Source organism: Ixodes scapularis, unplaced genomic scaffold, assembly GCF_016920785.2.
Source record: "Ixodes scapularis isolate PalLabHiFi unplaced genomic scaffold, ASM1692078v2 PGA_scaffold22__2_contigs__length_789307, whole genome shotgun sequence".
NCBI lineage: Eukaryota > Metazoa > Arthropoda > Arachnida > Ixodida > Ixodidae > Ixodes > Ixodes scapularis.
This window is the reverse complement of record NW_024609849.1, coordinates 160350-173689: the sequence shown is the minus strand read 5'-3', so window position 1 is coordinate 173689 and position 13340 is coordinate 160350. Positions and strand designations below refer to the sequence as shown.

General features: G+C 52.4%; 3 protein-coding genes across 3 annotated transcripts; 2 read left to right on the top strand and 1 right to left on the bottom strand.

The window, feature by feature from the left end:
- The first annotated feature begins 5446 nt into the window (after positions 1–5446).
- Positions 5447–6464, top strand: LOC121836268 (histone H2A-like). Its single transcript, XM_042291123.1, has one exon. It carries the CDS (start codon positions 5649–5651, stop codon positions 6021–6023), a length of 375 nt encoding a protein of 124 aa, XP_042147057.1. The 5' UTR covers positions 5447–5648; the 3' UTR covers positions 6024–6464.
- An 81-nt stretch (positions 6465–6545) lies between these two features.
- On the bottom strand, positions 6546–7704 carry LOC120837203 (histone H3). Its single transcript, XM_042291122.1, has one exon. The coding sequence runs from the start codon at positions 7398–7400 to the stop codon at positions 6852–6854; it is 549 nt and encodes a 182-aa protein (XP_042147056.1). The 5' UTR covers positions 7401–7704; the 3' UTR covers positions 6546–6851.
- Positions 7705–7726: 22 nt separating this feature from the next.
- Positions 7727–8617, top strand: LOC120837202 (histone H1-III-like). The gene has a single exon (XM_040206441.3). It carries the CDS (start codon positions 7940–7942, stop codon positions 8558–8560), a length of 621 nt encoding a protein of 206 aa, XP_040062375.2. The 5' UTR covers positions 7727–7939; the 3' UTR covers positions 8561–8617.
- The last annotated feature ends 4723 nt before the right edge of the window (positions 8618–13340 follow it).

Sequence of the window (13340 nt, the reverse complement as noted above, 5' to 3'; positions counted from 1 at the left end):
AAGAGAGCCTCTCGGCGGCCGTGCGGCCGGTGTCCTCCGACACGGCCGCGGCGCTGGCCGAGTGGCTCGCCGGATTTACAGACCCGTCCGTGAACGTCTTCGCCCAGCCCAGGAAGTGCTCGTGGATATGATGCTCCGCGTGCTGCCTCGCCGTCGTCTCAGCCATGTGCCTCTTTGGTGCATCGAGACCTGCGTTCAGTTCGACTCGCAGCGGGGGCTCCTCGCTCGGTGGTGGTGGTGTAGGGTTGTTCCCCGGGCCGCCCGCGATCCGAAAAAGTTCCCTCGCGTGCGCGGCGAGTTGGGACCGTGTGCGTTGTAAAATACGCTCGGGCAGCCCGGTTGTGCCCCTCGACTCACCGATCCGGATGAGGTGCCGCATCGCTCGTTCGGCCGCTGCGAGTCTTACCGTGGTGACGCCTGCATCGTTCAGTGTGTGGCGCGAGGAGGCCGTGCGGGGGACTCCGAGGCAGACGCGAAGTGCAGTGCGTTGCATCCGTTCGAGCAGTTCCCACTGGTTCTCTGTGAGTGTTAGTAGCGGCAGTGCGTACAGTGCGCGAGAAAGAATCAATCCCTTGTAGAGGGTCAACAGCATACCCTGTGAGGTTCCGCGGCGAGTACCTGCAAGCATTTGGATTATACGCGCGTGGCGTCGGCACTTACGGATTACCTCTGCAACCGCAGGAGCCCATGTGGCTTTCCTGTCCAGTTGCACCCCCAGGTAAGCTGCTTGCTTCTTGATTGGAATTTCTGTGCCGCCTGCTTTGATTGACATTGAGAAGCGATATGTGTAGTGGGGGGCATTGCACAGAACGACGGACTTGCTCGGGGAGAGGGACAGGCCGAGCAGGGAAAGATAGTGCTCAATGTTGGTGACCCCTCTCTGCAAAGCTTTCCGCACGGCCCCTCGGTGCCATCCCCGAGCAGTTGCCCAAAGTGCAATGTCGTCTGCGTAAACCGCTATTTGCAAGCGTTTGACTCCCTTTTGGCCAATGTTTATGATTTGCGGGAGGGCCGACATAGCCACATTAAATAGCAAGGGGGAAAGCACGCCCCCCTGGGGGACGCCACACCTGATCTTCCTGGGAGTGCTGAGTCCCTTGGCTGCTCGTACCTGCGCCTCTCTGCCGCTGAGATATGCCCTCACGTAACGGAGCGGTCGGCCCTCGATTCCTGACAGCCTGAGCATGTCCAGAATTGCTGAGTGTTTGACGGCGTCGAATGCTTTAGACACATCGAGAAGGACGACTCCCGTCGTCCATCTCTTTGCCTTGCTTTCCTCGAGCGTGGTCACCAGATCCGCGATGGCGTCTGCGGTGCAGTGATGCCGTCGGAATCCACACGTGCTTTCCGGGTATCCGCCCACCGACTCGAGATGGTATTCGAGTCGGCTTTTCACCATTCGTTCGAGTAGTTTCCCCATGCACGACGTGAGCGCGATGGGTCGGAACGAGCTGGGATCTTTTCTGGGCTTACCCGGCTTGGGGATCGGGACGACGACTGCCGAACGCCATTCGGAAGGGATGTTGGCGTCTCGCCACGCTCGATTGAACAATTCTAGCAGCGCTGGGTAGCTCGCTTTGTCGAGGTTTCTCAGCGCTGCAGCGGTGACGCCGTCTGCTCCGGGGGCCGACTTTTTACGTGGGAGCGATGCCAGGGCGCGTTCCAACTCGTGTAGCTGGAAGTCTCCGAGCCCCTCTGTCATCTGGGGCTTCGCGTGCCACTTCCAGTCTCGCCATCCGGGCGGTGCATCTCGGGCGGCAGGCGCGGGTGGGGGGGAGAGCAGTGCGTCCGCTAGAAGTTCTCGGACGTCTGCATCGGAAATGTTAAGCGCGAGTGCCATACCTGCAATAGGATCTCGCGGTCCCGGTCGGTTGCAGAGGGTCTTGGCCATTTTCCACGCCTTGGTGGCCCCGCGGGGGCCGTCGAAGGACTCACACTTCTGCTTCCACTGCTCCCTGGCGAGCCTCTTACCGTGTCGCTTGAAGAGTGCATCCTGGCGTCGGTAGCGGAGTGTGTCCTCGTGACGGCCCGTCCGCAGGGCCACCCTCTGTGCCTGGCGTCTTTGTGCTCGGAGTTGGAGCCAGCGAAAGTCAGGATTAGGACGCTCAACGGGGATACTCACTGACGTGGTGGCCTCTTTGAGTGCGGCGCCGATGGCCTGGCTGTCAAGGGGCCAGCCCATCGCCTCGTACTGGCGGAGGAAGGCACGATACCTGTCCCAGTGGACCACCTTGCACGTTCGATTGGGTGGCCGTGGGGCAGGTCCCGATGTTATGGGAACGTGGTCGCTCCCCCAGCTGTCTTGCTCGAGCACCGTGGTCAGTGGGAATCGCGCCGAGCAGAACGTTAAATCGAGTACGCTCCGCTCGACGCCTCGTCCGATGAATGTGGGCTGCCCTGTTCCGCTGTACTCCAAGTCGGTTTGGGCGAGGGCCTCCTGCAAACGCTTGCCGCGCGCGGTCGTTTTCCTGTCCCCCCACAGCTCGTTGTGCGAGTTAAAGTCTCCGCCGAGAATGATTATGCCCTGCTCTCGCGCGTGAATTTGTTTTACAACCTCTCCACCCCACGCCGCGTTGGGGTGAACGTAGCAAGAAAAGATAGAAAATGTCTGGTTATTTTTCTTTACCCGAATACCTACAAGTTCCGAAGTGTCCGAGCAGTAATCGGCGCTCTCGATCCGGCAGTGGGTCGCGTCTTTGTGGACGAGCACGGCCGCCCAGGGTTGTTTTTCCCGGCCGGGGCAGCAGTAGGTGGTGTAGCTGGGAATGGTTAGTTTGCTCACGTCCATTTTTGGCTCCTGCAGCAGCACCACCTCGTACGGCCTTGCCAAGAGTTCTGCCCTCAGGTGGGTGAGGCGGTTGCCGAGCCCGTTCGCGTTCCACTGGAGGATCGAGGGACAACCTTTCACAGCATTAGGCTTACTTGTTTTCCTAGTGCTTGTAGGCATTCTCAGTTCCTTGCCGCGAACGTTGCATCCCCGCGGTGATGCTGTGTAGTAAGGTCCCCTCCGGGATCATGGCTGTAGCCTGCCGATTCTTGAGGAAAAGCGGGATTAGTGTTTGGAGCAGATCCTCCAGGTTGTGGATCATGTCGCGCATTTCCTGCGCGGTGGGGGGCGTGTCCGTCTCGTCCCGCCGAGGGGAATCCCCGGCGCTGTCTCCTGGGGAGGCTGAGGGGAAGGGGGGTGAGGGGGGCACCTGTTCTTGCTGGGGGAGAGGCCTTTCCCTCTCGCCCCCGGGTCGGTCGTCCGCGCGGGGAGAGGAGGACCCTCGCAGGTGCCGTGCGTCAGCTGGGCGCCGGTCATTGACCCCTCGCCGCTGCTGTTGGCTGTCTGGACGGTAGGACCTGCGATAGACCTCCTCCCGCCGCTGCGGCTTACCGACTTCGGGGATTTTGGCGCTGGGTTCCGTGTTAGTGGAGGCCTCTCTTGTCTTTACCTGTGGGGGCTGTGGGACGACTGGGGGGATTAGTTCGCGGGTCCTACTCACCGCGTTTGGCCGACTGCGCGCTTCCAGCGTTGGGAAAGTGTCTCCCCAGACTGAGCTCGCTGGGAGCACGCTGGTCTGCCACGCGGGAGTCTGGCTGGCTCCGCTGTGCATCCAGGGGGGCGGGGTGGCGGTCTGCTCCTGCGCGCGCTGCGTGCTGCGCTCGCTTGCCTTTTTCTTGTGGAGTTCGGCGGCGACACGTTTGGCCTCCTTCCAGCTGCAGCCGGTGTCGCGGACCGCCTCGGCCTCGCGCTTGTGTTGTTGGTACACGCTGCAGCCCTTGTCGAATGCAGCGTGTCTGCACTTGCAGTTGGGGCAAATGGGGGTGAGTTTTGTCGCGCACTTACCCCGAGGGTGCCTGCCCCTGCATGTAGGGCAGGCAGTGGGCAGCGTGCACGCGGACTGCACGTGGCCGAAGCGTCCGCATCCCCAGCACTGCGTTGGCCGGACGTGTCGTGCCTCCACGACAAACTCGATGTCATAGATCAGGACCGTGGCTGGTAGGGGTCCGCCGAAGAAGAGCTCCGCGTACCGCCCTCCGCTGAACCGTCTGATGTGGTCCACAGGCACCTCGCTTTCGAGGCCTCGGGTCAGCTGTTCTGTTGCGTCATTGGGGCAAAGTCCGCGGATTACGCCGATACTCACCGCTCTGGCCGGCGCGAGGGTGGCATGGAGAGGGAGGCTCGCCAGCTTGTCGGTGCCTAGGAGGCGGTGGGTCATTGCCGCGCTCGTTGTTTCGACCGCCATCACGTTTCGCCTGAGATTGAAACGTGTGGCGGCCGCCTTGCCGCCCGTGACCTGTCGAAGGCCCTGTGCCAAGGAGACTCTGTTCTCGAGGGTTAGCTTACCTGTTCCCGTTGGGCGGAGCAGGACTGTGGACCCCTTTGCGGGGAGTTCGTCTAAGGAGGGAATAGGTTGGTTAGCCTTGCCTGTGTTTGTCTTACGTGAGGCCCCGGATGTTGGGGGGCTTGTCACTGTGGGGGGGGGGTTGTCGCTCGGGGAGGGGTTGCTGCACCGTCCTTCCTTTTTTGTTGCAGTTCCTCGATGAGGGTGTTGCAGTCCTTGCTGCCTGCTTCCAGAAGTGCTGCAAACTGGTTGGAGGTGTTTACAGTCACCTGGAGTTGGTCGTCATCCTCCTCGGAGGTGTTGTCAGGTGTGGAGTCACTGGGGCTCGATGTTGTGTCCCCGCTTGCTTCGGAGGGGCTGTCGCTGTTCTCGCAGTCGTGGAACAGGTCCACGACTTCGTCCGGGAGCCGATCTGCATTTGGGTGTACTAAACCGGCACTTTTTAGTACACCTAGGATGGCGTCCGGTCGGGGGACGCCATCCTTCGGGGGCTCGTCGCGCTCCACGTGGGCGCCGTCCTCGTGGCTCTCGGGTGCCACGCGGAGGCTAGCCTCCGCGCGGGATCCGGTCCCCACGAGGTTTTCCGCGTTGTCCACGTGGCTCGCGCCGGCTGGCGGTAACGAATGGTTACCATCTGTGTTTGGTTTGGGCTTCATGGCCCTGCTCCGCAGAAGGTACCCCGAGGGGTCCTCTGTCTCCTTTGAGTGGTCCGTGGTCAGTTGGTCCGGGGGCATGCCTGCGTCGGTGCCCTCCCGAGGGAGGGCGGGGGGGAAACTACAAACTGTTTAAATAAAGGTCCCTCTGCCTCTTTAAGGCAGAAGGATCTTTAACACTAACTACCTCTACTCTATCTTAATTCTTCTTCACATTACGAAGTTAGGGTTAAAGCTAAGACTAAATTCAAAATGGCGCTTAAATTGGAGCTAACAAATCACACGTCTACTTTATTTGCCAACTCTTCTAAAAGTCCCTCACCTGAAATTTTCGCATTCTGAAAAATGTGCTCCGATTGGCCAGCATTCTAGAGCGCGGGAAACAGTGCGCTGTGATTGGAGTACGCCCAAAATAACGCTTCGCGATTGGTTGCTGCGCGAACCAATGAGCAAGCAGTTTGAAACTACAATTTTTTGGGAGAGGGTTTTGGGAGAGGAGTGCTATGAAGCAGAGGCAGTGCAAGGCGAAAACGCGCTCTTGCAGCGCCCCCCAAGCGGAGAGGACTGGCACTTCCTTTGATTTTCTGCTTCTCGATGCGCTGACTCCCTCACTCACTCAGTGTTCGTTGGTTTGTTCGGTTGTCCACTTCTCACCTCCACCAAGATGTCTGGGCGCGGAAAAGGAGGCAAGGCAAAGGGCAAGAGCAAGACCCGTTCCAGCCGCGCGGGGCTCCAGTTTCCCGTGGGAAGGATCCACCGACTACTGCGAAAGGGCAACTACGCGGAGCGAGTAGGTGCCGGTGCCCCCGTCTACTTGGCGGCCGTACTCGAGTACCTGGCTGCCGAAGTGCTCGAGCTGGCAGGAAACGCGGCCAGGGACAACAAGAAAACTAGGATCATCCCTCGACACCTGCAGCTGGCCATTCGCAACGACGAAGAGCTCAACAAGCTGCTGTCCGGCGTTACCATCGCGCAAGGAGGTGTCCTGCCCAACATCCAGGCCGTCCTCCTTCCCAAGAAGACCGAGAAGAAGGCCTAAACCATCCCGCGGCATCCGCTACAGAAAAACGGTCCTTTTCAGGACCACTCATGACTTGAGTACAGGATACTCATTTCCGTGCGCTAGTCTTCCGTGTCTCTAAACACTCGGGTATGTGCATTTAAATTTCCTTTTTGTGCATTGCCGACAGTGTTTCTCTTTCATCACCTACAGGCCTTGAATGCCACTCTTAGGCATTCTCCCATGCATAATATTTACGCTGCGTTTAATGCCAAATTCTTTCACGTGTGCGAATTGCCCGAACAAGACTTGCTGTCGGGCGCAAAGGCCAGCATTGCTTGTTATTTGAACTCGTAAAACCACCGCTGCACTGCCTCGCTTTGAGAGGATTTGAAGCTCTTTCTACGAGAGTCAACAATCGGAGCAGCATTTCCCCGAAACCGGCAGAGGGCAATAAATGTTGTGGACATCCCTCAAAAACAGATAATTACTCCACGGGTTTTTGTTGGTCGAATCTATAATCGTGATATTCGCTGATTGCTAGAAAATGAACCCTGTAATGTCTCGGGAAAGGTTTTTTTCTTCTTTATTTATTTCATTCAACAACACTTTAGAAAACAAGGAACACATGAAGGAATCGTTGGAAGCAACTGCGAACGGAGCACTTGGCACAATGCAAACTAGTTCAAAATGGGAGAATAAATAGAAAGTACTCACAGCTTTTGAACTCCTGCACTTGGAACAAGTCAGCATCGGAGATTGAGACACGGGAGGACGTCGCTTTACACATGTCCGAAAAGCATGTCTGATGTGGCCCTGAAGAGGGCCGTTTTTGTGGCGTTGCCTGCCGCTTCCAAAGAAGCGACATTAAGCGCGTTCACCGCGGATGCGACGAGCCAGCTGGATGTCCTTAGGCATGATGGTTACCCGCTTGGCGTGGATGGCACAGAGGTTGGTGTCTTCGAAGAGACCGACCAAGTAGGCCTCGCTGGCCTCCTGCAGGGCCATTACAGCCGAGCTCTGGAAGCGGAGGTCCGTCTTGAAATCTTGCGCGATCTCCCGCACTAGCCTCTGGAAGGGCAGCTTGCGGATGAGCAGCTCAGTCGACTTCTGGTAACGACGAATCTCACGCAGCGCGACCGTGCCCGGCCTGTAGCGATGCGGCTTCTTGACTCCACCGGTTGCAGGAGCACTCTTCCGGGCGGCCTTCGTAGCCAGCTGCTTGCGCGGTGCTTTTCCTCCCGTGCTCTTGCGGGCGGTCTGCTTCGTACGGGCCATTCCGAAACGTTGGGACAATAAAACGAGAGAGCTAGCAAACAGCAACACACCTCGACTCCTGACGACCAACTGCCTCAGCGCGAGTGGCGAAACTTCCTTCCCGACAAGGCCTCTCGGCCAATCAGAGAGCTTGTTCATTCTGGATGCTGTTTTGGGCAAGTTTCTTGCGAGGGACAGCGCACGTGGCTCGCTAGGACAATATTTCACGATTGAAGTGATCTAAACTTGTGGGGATAATGTGGAACCAACGTTAGAGCACAGAATCGAGCAAAAATTAGACTCCCAACCTTGTTATTTTAGAAACGGCACGGTTATAAACATTCGTTACCTTCTCCAGTGGGCCGCGCTCGCCTCTCGTCCAATCAGCGCGCTTGTTCATTCTTGGATGCTGTTTTGGGCGACTTTCTTGCGAGGGCCTATGCGCTTGGCTCCGTAAAATAATTTTTCTCGATCGAAGTAACTCAGACTTGTGAGGATAATGTGGAACCTATATTAGAGCACAGAATCGAGCAAAAATTAGACTCCAAACTTTGTTATTTTAGAAACGGCATGGTTACAAACATTCGTCACCTTCGAAGGGCTTCTCCCGGAGGTTCGCGCTCGCCTCTCTCGGCCAATGAGCGCTTGTTCTAGACGGTTTTTTTTCAGTCTCTCTCTGCTTACGATTAGAGTGGGTCATGTCCGAAGAAGTGTCCGCTCCTGCTGGGGTCGCGGCCCCCGCTGCCCTTAAGAGCCCCAAAAAGGCTTCCACGAAAGTGTCCAAGGGAAAGGCAAAGGCCGTGCCAACGCATCCCAAGGTGTCCGCAATGGTGACAGCATCCATCAGTGCGCTTAAGGAACGTGGTGGTTCATCTCTACAAGCCATCAAGAAATACATGTCTGCCAACTACAAGGTGGACGTCGAGAAGCTGTCTCCTTTCATCCGCAAGTATCTCAAGTCTGCCGTGGCTGCGGGAGCATTGGTGCAGACCAAGGGCAAGGGAGCTACCGGATCGTTCAAGCTGTCAGCCAAGTCCGACAAGCCCTCACCTGCTGCTAGGAAGCCCAAAAAGGAGGCTGGTGCTGCAAAGAAGCGCCCAGCCTCGGCAACTGCCGGTGCGGCCAGGAAGAAGAAGCCCGGGACTGCCAAGAAGTCGCCCGCAAAGAGGGCCAAGTCGGCCAAGCCCAAGTCGGCCAAGCCGAAAAAGCCAAAGGCAGAGAAGAAGGCTGCAGCACCCAAGAGCCCCAAGAAACCCAAGGCAGCAAAAAAGACCCCTGCCAAGAAGCCGGCTGCAAAGAAGGCTTCCTCCAAGAAATAGGTCTTCTCCTGGATATCCAGAGCGAAAAACAAAACGGCCCTCATCAGGGCCATAATTCGTTTGCATATCGGGGGATATGCACTTGCGTGGCATGCAGCTCCCGTGTCTCTCGCCACCTCTCTGTTCCAGCCTCGGTAAGCTGATTCCTGCTCTTTTTCAATGTGCACGAGGCATACTTGGTGTTATATTATTGTTTGTTCCCCTGTTAGCAGCATTTTATCTTTGTGTGTGGTACTCGGGAAGTCGTGGAGGCCCGCTTCACGCTCGAGCCGCGATTCGATCGCCTAAGATCAGGCGAAAATAAAAAAAAACTACTCGCTTTAGAACAGCCTTTTTTTCTGTCCCCTTAGCGCACACCTTTTTTTTGCGGCACACGAAATTAAGAATCTGTATCTACGTTTATTATTACCTCTTTTAAACTTAAATCGACCAGCCGCCCCGACCGCTTGAAAACTAGTTTTGGCTTCCAAGTAAGAGGTTAGATCGAAATATGAAGAAAAATAACTCCGTTTAAATTCAAATAATTTTTACACCTATTAGAGAAGTTCATTAGCTTTCGGAAAATATATACTTCGCTAGGCGTAAAAATATTTTTCGTTGCGTTAGAGAGTGAAACAGGTCAAGCTGTAGAGTCCGGCGCGCGCTCGAGCCGCGATTCGATCGTCCAAGATCAGGCAAAAATTAAATATAAAAAGAACTACTCGCTTCAGAAGAGTCTCTTTTTCTGTGCTCTTAGCGCACACGTTTTTTTAGCGGCACACAAAATTAAGAATCTGCATCTGCGTTTATTATTACCTTTGTTAAACTTAAATCGACCATCCACCCAGAGCGCCCGAAAACTTGTTTTGCCTTCCAAGTAAGTGGTTAGATCGAAATATGAAGAAGAATAACTACGTTTAAATTCAAATAATTTTTACACCTATTAGAGAAGTTCATTAGCTTTCGGAAAATATATACTTCGCTATGCGTAAAAATATTTTTCGTTGCGTTAGAGAGTGAAACAGGTCAAGCTGTAGAGTCCGGCGCGCGCTCGAGCCGCGATTCGATCGTCCAAGATCAGGCAAAAATTAAATATAAAAAGAACTACTCGCTTCAGAAGAGTCTCTTTTTCTGTGCTCTTAGCGCACACGTTTTTTGAGCGGCACACAAAATTAAGAATCTGCATCTGCGTTTATTATTACCTTTGTTAAACTTAGATCGACCATTCACCCAGAGCGCCCGAAAACTTGTTTTGCCTTCCAAGTAAGTGGTCAGATCAAAATATGAAGAAGAATAACTCCGTTTAAATTCAAATAATTTTTACACCTATTAGAGAAGTTCATTAGCTTTCAGAAAATATAAGAACTGGTACAAAAGGACACAACCCTCCAAGAGTGCAGAAAAAAAAAAAAAAGAAAAATGCCATCAGCACTCCGTGTTCCCAGGTGGTCACCCTCCCAAGTACTGACGGAGCCCGATGCTGCTTAGCTTCGGTGATCGGACGAGAACCGGCTTTTTTTTTCTTTTTTTTTTTTTTTTTTTCTTTATTCAGCGTTTTAAAACAATAAAAACGACTACCCAGCACTTGTAGGCAGACGTACAATTAAAATTCTTTCATTTTCATCACATCATCAAATAGGTTTGCCCATTCCGGCAAACTCTCACTGTATTCATAGACACTCTTCACCTGGGTTACCAGTTCAATCAAAAATGCTCTTGCCCCTTTCGGTGGGTGCTCGGCATGTCTAACCGACATGCGAGATTTCCAGAGACTGAATATTGCTAGCAGCATAAAAAGATCATAGGGAACATTATCTTCACATTCAACAGCCAGAAAACGTATATTATAGGGTGTTATGACAAATTCTTTCTTCAAAGTCCTCTTGAGAACATCCCATAGAAAAACAGCGTCCCAGCAGTACAAAAAGGAGTGCTCTACTGTCTCCGGGACTTTACATAGTGGGCAGTTAACGCCCCCAGGAACAGGCAAACCTCTTTCCCAAAGCCAGGTTTTTACCGGCAGCGTTTCAGAATGTAGGCGAAAGAAAAAAGATTTTGCGGATGGAGGTATTCTCATCTTCTTAACTCGACATAACACATCATTTCCAGGTCCGTTTTCATATAGTGAACGATAAACAGGTACAGGAAAAACACTTTCAAGTAGGTGTCGGTACAGGGTCCGCCTTTTAACGGTGGCCAAGTATTCCAAAGAGTACCGTACACTCAAAAAACGAAAGGCGGCAACTACTTCCTTAACAAACCCAACCATCTTTGCTGGGGAACCGATAACGGACGATACAAAAAATTCTGGCAAATGACTGGTAAGTTTCGTTTGAAACATGACTTGTAATAATGGGTGTCTCTGGTCTCTCATAAAAATAAAACGCGATACTAACTGCCTAAGAAACAAATGAGACAGCCCAAGACCGCCTTTGAGCGGACGAAGAAAAAGGTTATCTCGTCGCATCGGTTCTCCAGCACATTGCCAAATGAACAGTGCAAAAACTCTATGCATTTTTTGAATATTGCAGCGCGCACAGTATAGCACTTGCAAAACGTACCAAAGCTTCGCGGTTAAAAAAATATTACAAGCAGAAGCCCTGGTGAAAATAGACATGTTACGACCCCTCCATTTCCTCGTGCGTTCCTTCAAATCCTCTATCACACCTTCCCAGTAAGGCGAACTCTTTTCCATGTGATCCAGAGGAGCTCCCAGGTATCTACCCGGGGAACATGTCCAATGAATCCCTTCAAAAAAAACCGGCGCATCGCCCCCCTGCCCGTACCATATCCCGAGACATTTATTTTTGTTAATACTAGCACCTGTAGCATCACAGAAACTTTTGCACAAATCTAAAACTTTTGAAATGCTAGTCTTGTCCTGACAGAAAAAAGCAACATCATCAGCATATGCCAGTACTTTCACTTCCACGTTCCCCATTGTGTACCCCTCAACGTGCTCGCTTCTGATAACACTTAGACAGAGCGGCTCAAGGTAGAGACAAAATAATAAAGAAGACATGGGACACCCCTGTCGCACAGAAGATAGGACATTAATCTTTTCTGACAAGGAATTGTTAATGACAAGACGCGTCGTACAACCTGAGTACGCCATCTTGACTCCTTCAAAAACAATGTTACCTACATTGGCTTTATTTAGAACCTCCCACAGCACCCGGTGGCATACTCTGTCAAACGCCTTTTCCAGGTCAATTTGAATCATCGCTACCTGGCTTCCCTCTGCTCGAGAGTTTTCGAGAATAGTCCTCGCGACATGAATGTTCGTTTGAATTGCCCTCCCTTTAATTCCACAGGTCTGATGGTCCCCAACTAACTGGCATATAACGTGCTGAAGTCGTCTCGCCAACACCTTCGCAAAGATCTTATAGTCTACGTTGCTCAACGCAATAGGACGATAGCTCGATACCTTACGTCTCTGAGCTTCGTCTTTAGACTTGGGGATCAGTATCGTGTGCGATTGTAGGAACGAGGGCGGAAGCGCTTGACGTCGATAAGCCTCACGGATTACTTCGAAAAGGAAGACCGACAACTGGTCTCTGAAATGCTGATAGAATTCAGCGCAGAGGCCGTCTGGACCTGGCGTTTTATGAGCAGCGAGGCTCTCAATGGCTCGGTCAATCTCCGACTTTGTGATGGGTTGTTCCATCCAGTCCTTTGTTTCTGTGGATAGCTCAGGTGCTATCTGGAGAAGACCTTTCAAGGCGGCTGTTTCTTTCGGCTCACCTTTGTCTCCAAAGAGGTTCGTGTAATGTGCAACAAATGCTCTTTGAATGCCGTCTTTGTCATTGCAGATGACGCCTTCATGGTCCAAAACGGTTATCTCTTTGGCCAGCGCAAAGCATCTTTCATCCGCCAGTGCTCGCTTTGTGGGCTGTTCGCCGAGCAAAAACTTTTCCGCCCTCGCCCGCACAACCGCACCACGATACCGATTATTTTGAAAAAGTTGCAATTCACGCTTAACTACCTTTATCTCTTCAGCGTATCTACCAGGGCACTCGCTATCGTCTTTGAGAAGCGCGAGCAAGTACTGCTGCAAACCATTTTCTTCTTTCTTTGATACGTAGTTGGCGATGGACGACTTTTCTATAGCTAACAGTTTAACCTCCTCTTTAAATAATTCCCACTTCTCAGTGAAACTTAAGTATTTATTTTCGCCTAATTTATCTAAAATATTAATCACTCCATCAGTAAAGCTTTTATCCTTGAGGAGGTTGACATTAAATTTCCAGAGACCCCAGCTAAATTTTCGTGACGATTTACTTTTTTTTCCAACCGTTACGCCTACGAGACAGTGATCGCTGAAAAACACAGGTTTGACAGAGTATGCCACTGTAATAGGGCCTAATTCCGCGGACACATATATGCGATCTAATCGTGCATGCGATGACTGCTGAAAGTGTGTGAAACGAAGTTCCTCACGTTCGACGTGCATATCCGCAACGTCGGTCAACAAATACTCATCCAAAATATCTCTTAACAAGGTACTACTACTATCGCTAGGCGATTTCGCTGATGCCCTATCTCGGACATTACATACACAATTAAAATCTCCTAAAAAAATCATATATTTTTCGCAATTAATATATTCTGTTATCTGACGAAAAAAAAGCTCTCTCTCACAGTTTCTGTTTGGGGCGTAAATACACAATACACGCCACTGCAAACCCCCCAGCAAAAAGTCACAGAAAATCAAGCGACCCCCACTATCTGTAGTGACCTTAAGGTCAGTAAGCGCAATACGCTTCGAAAGAAACAAAAAACATCCCGCGGATGTACCGAC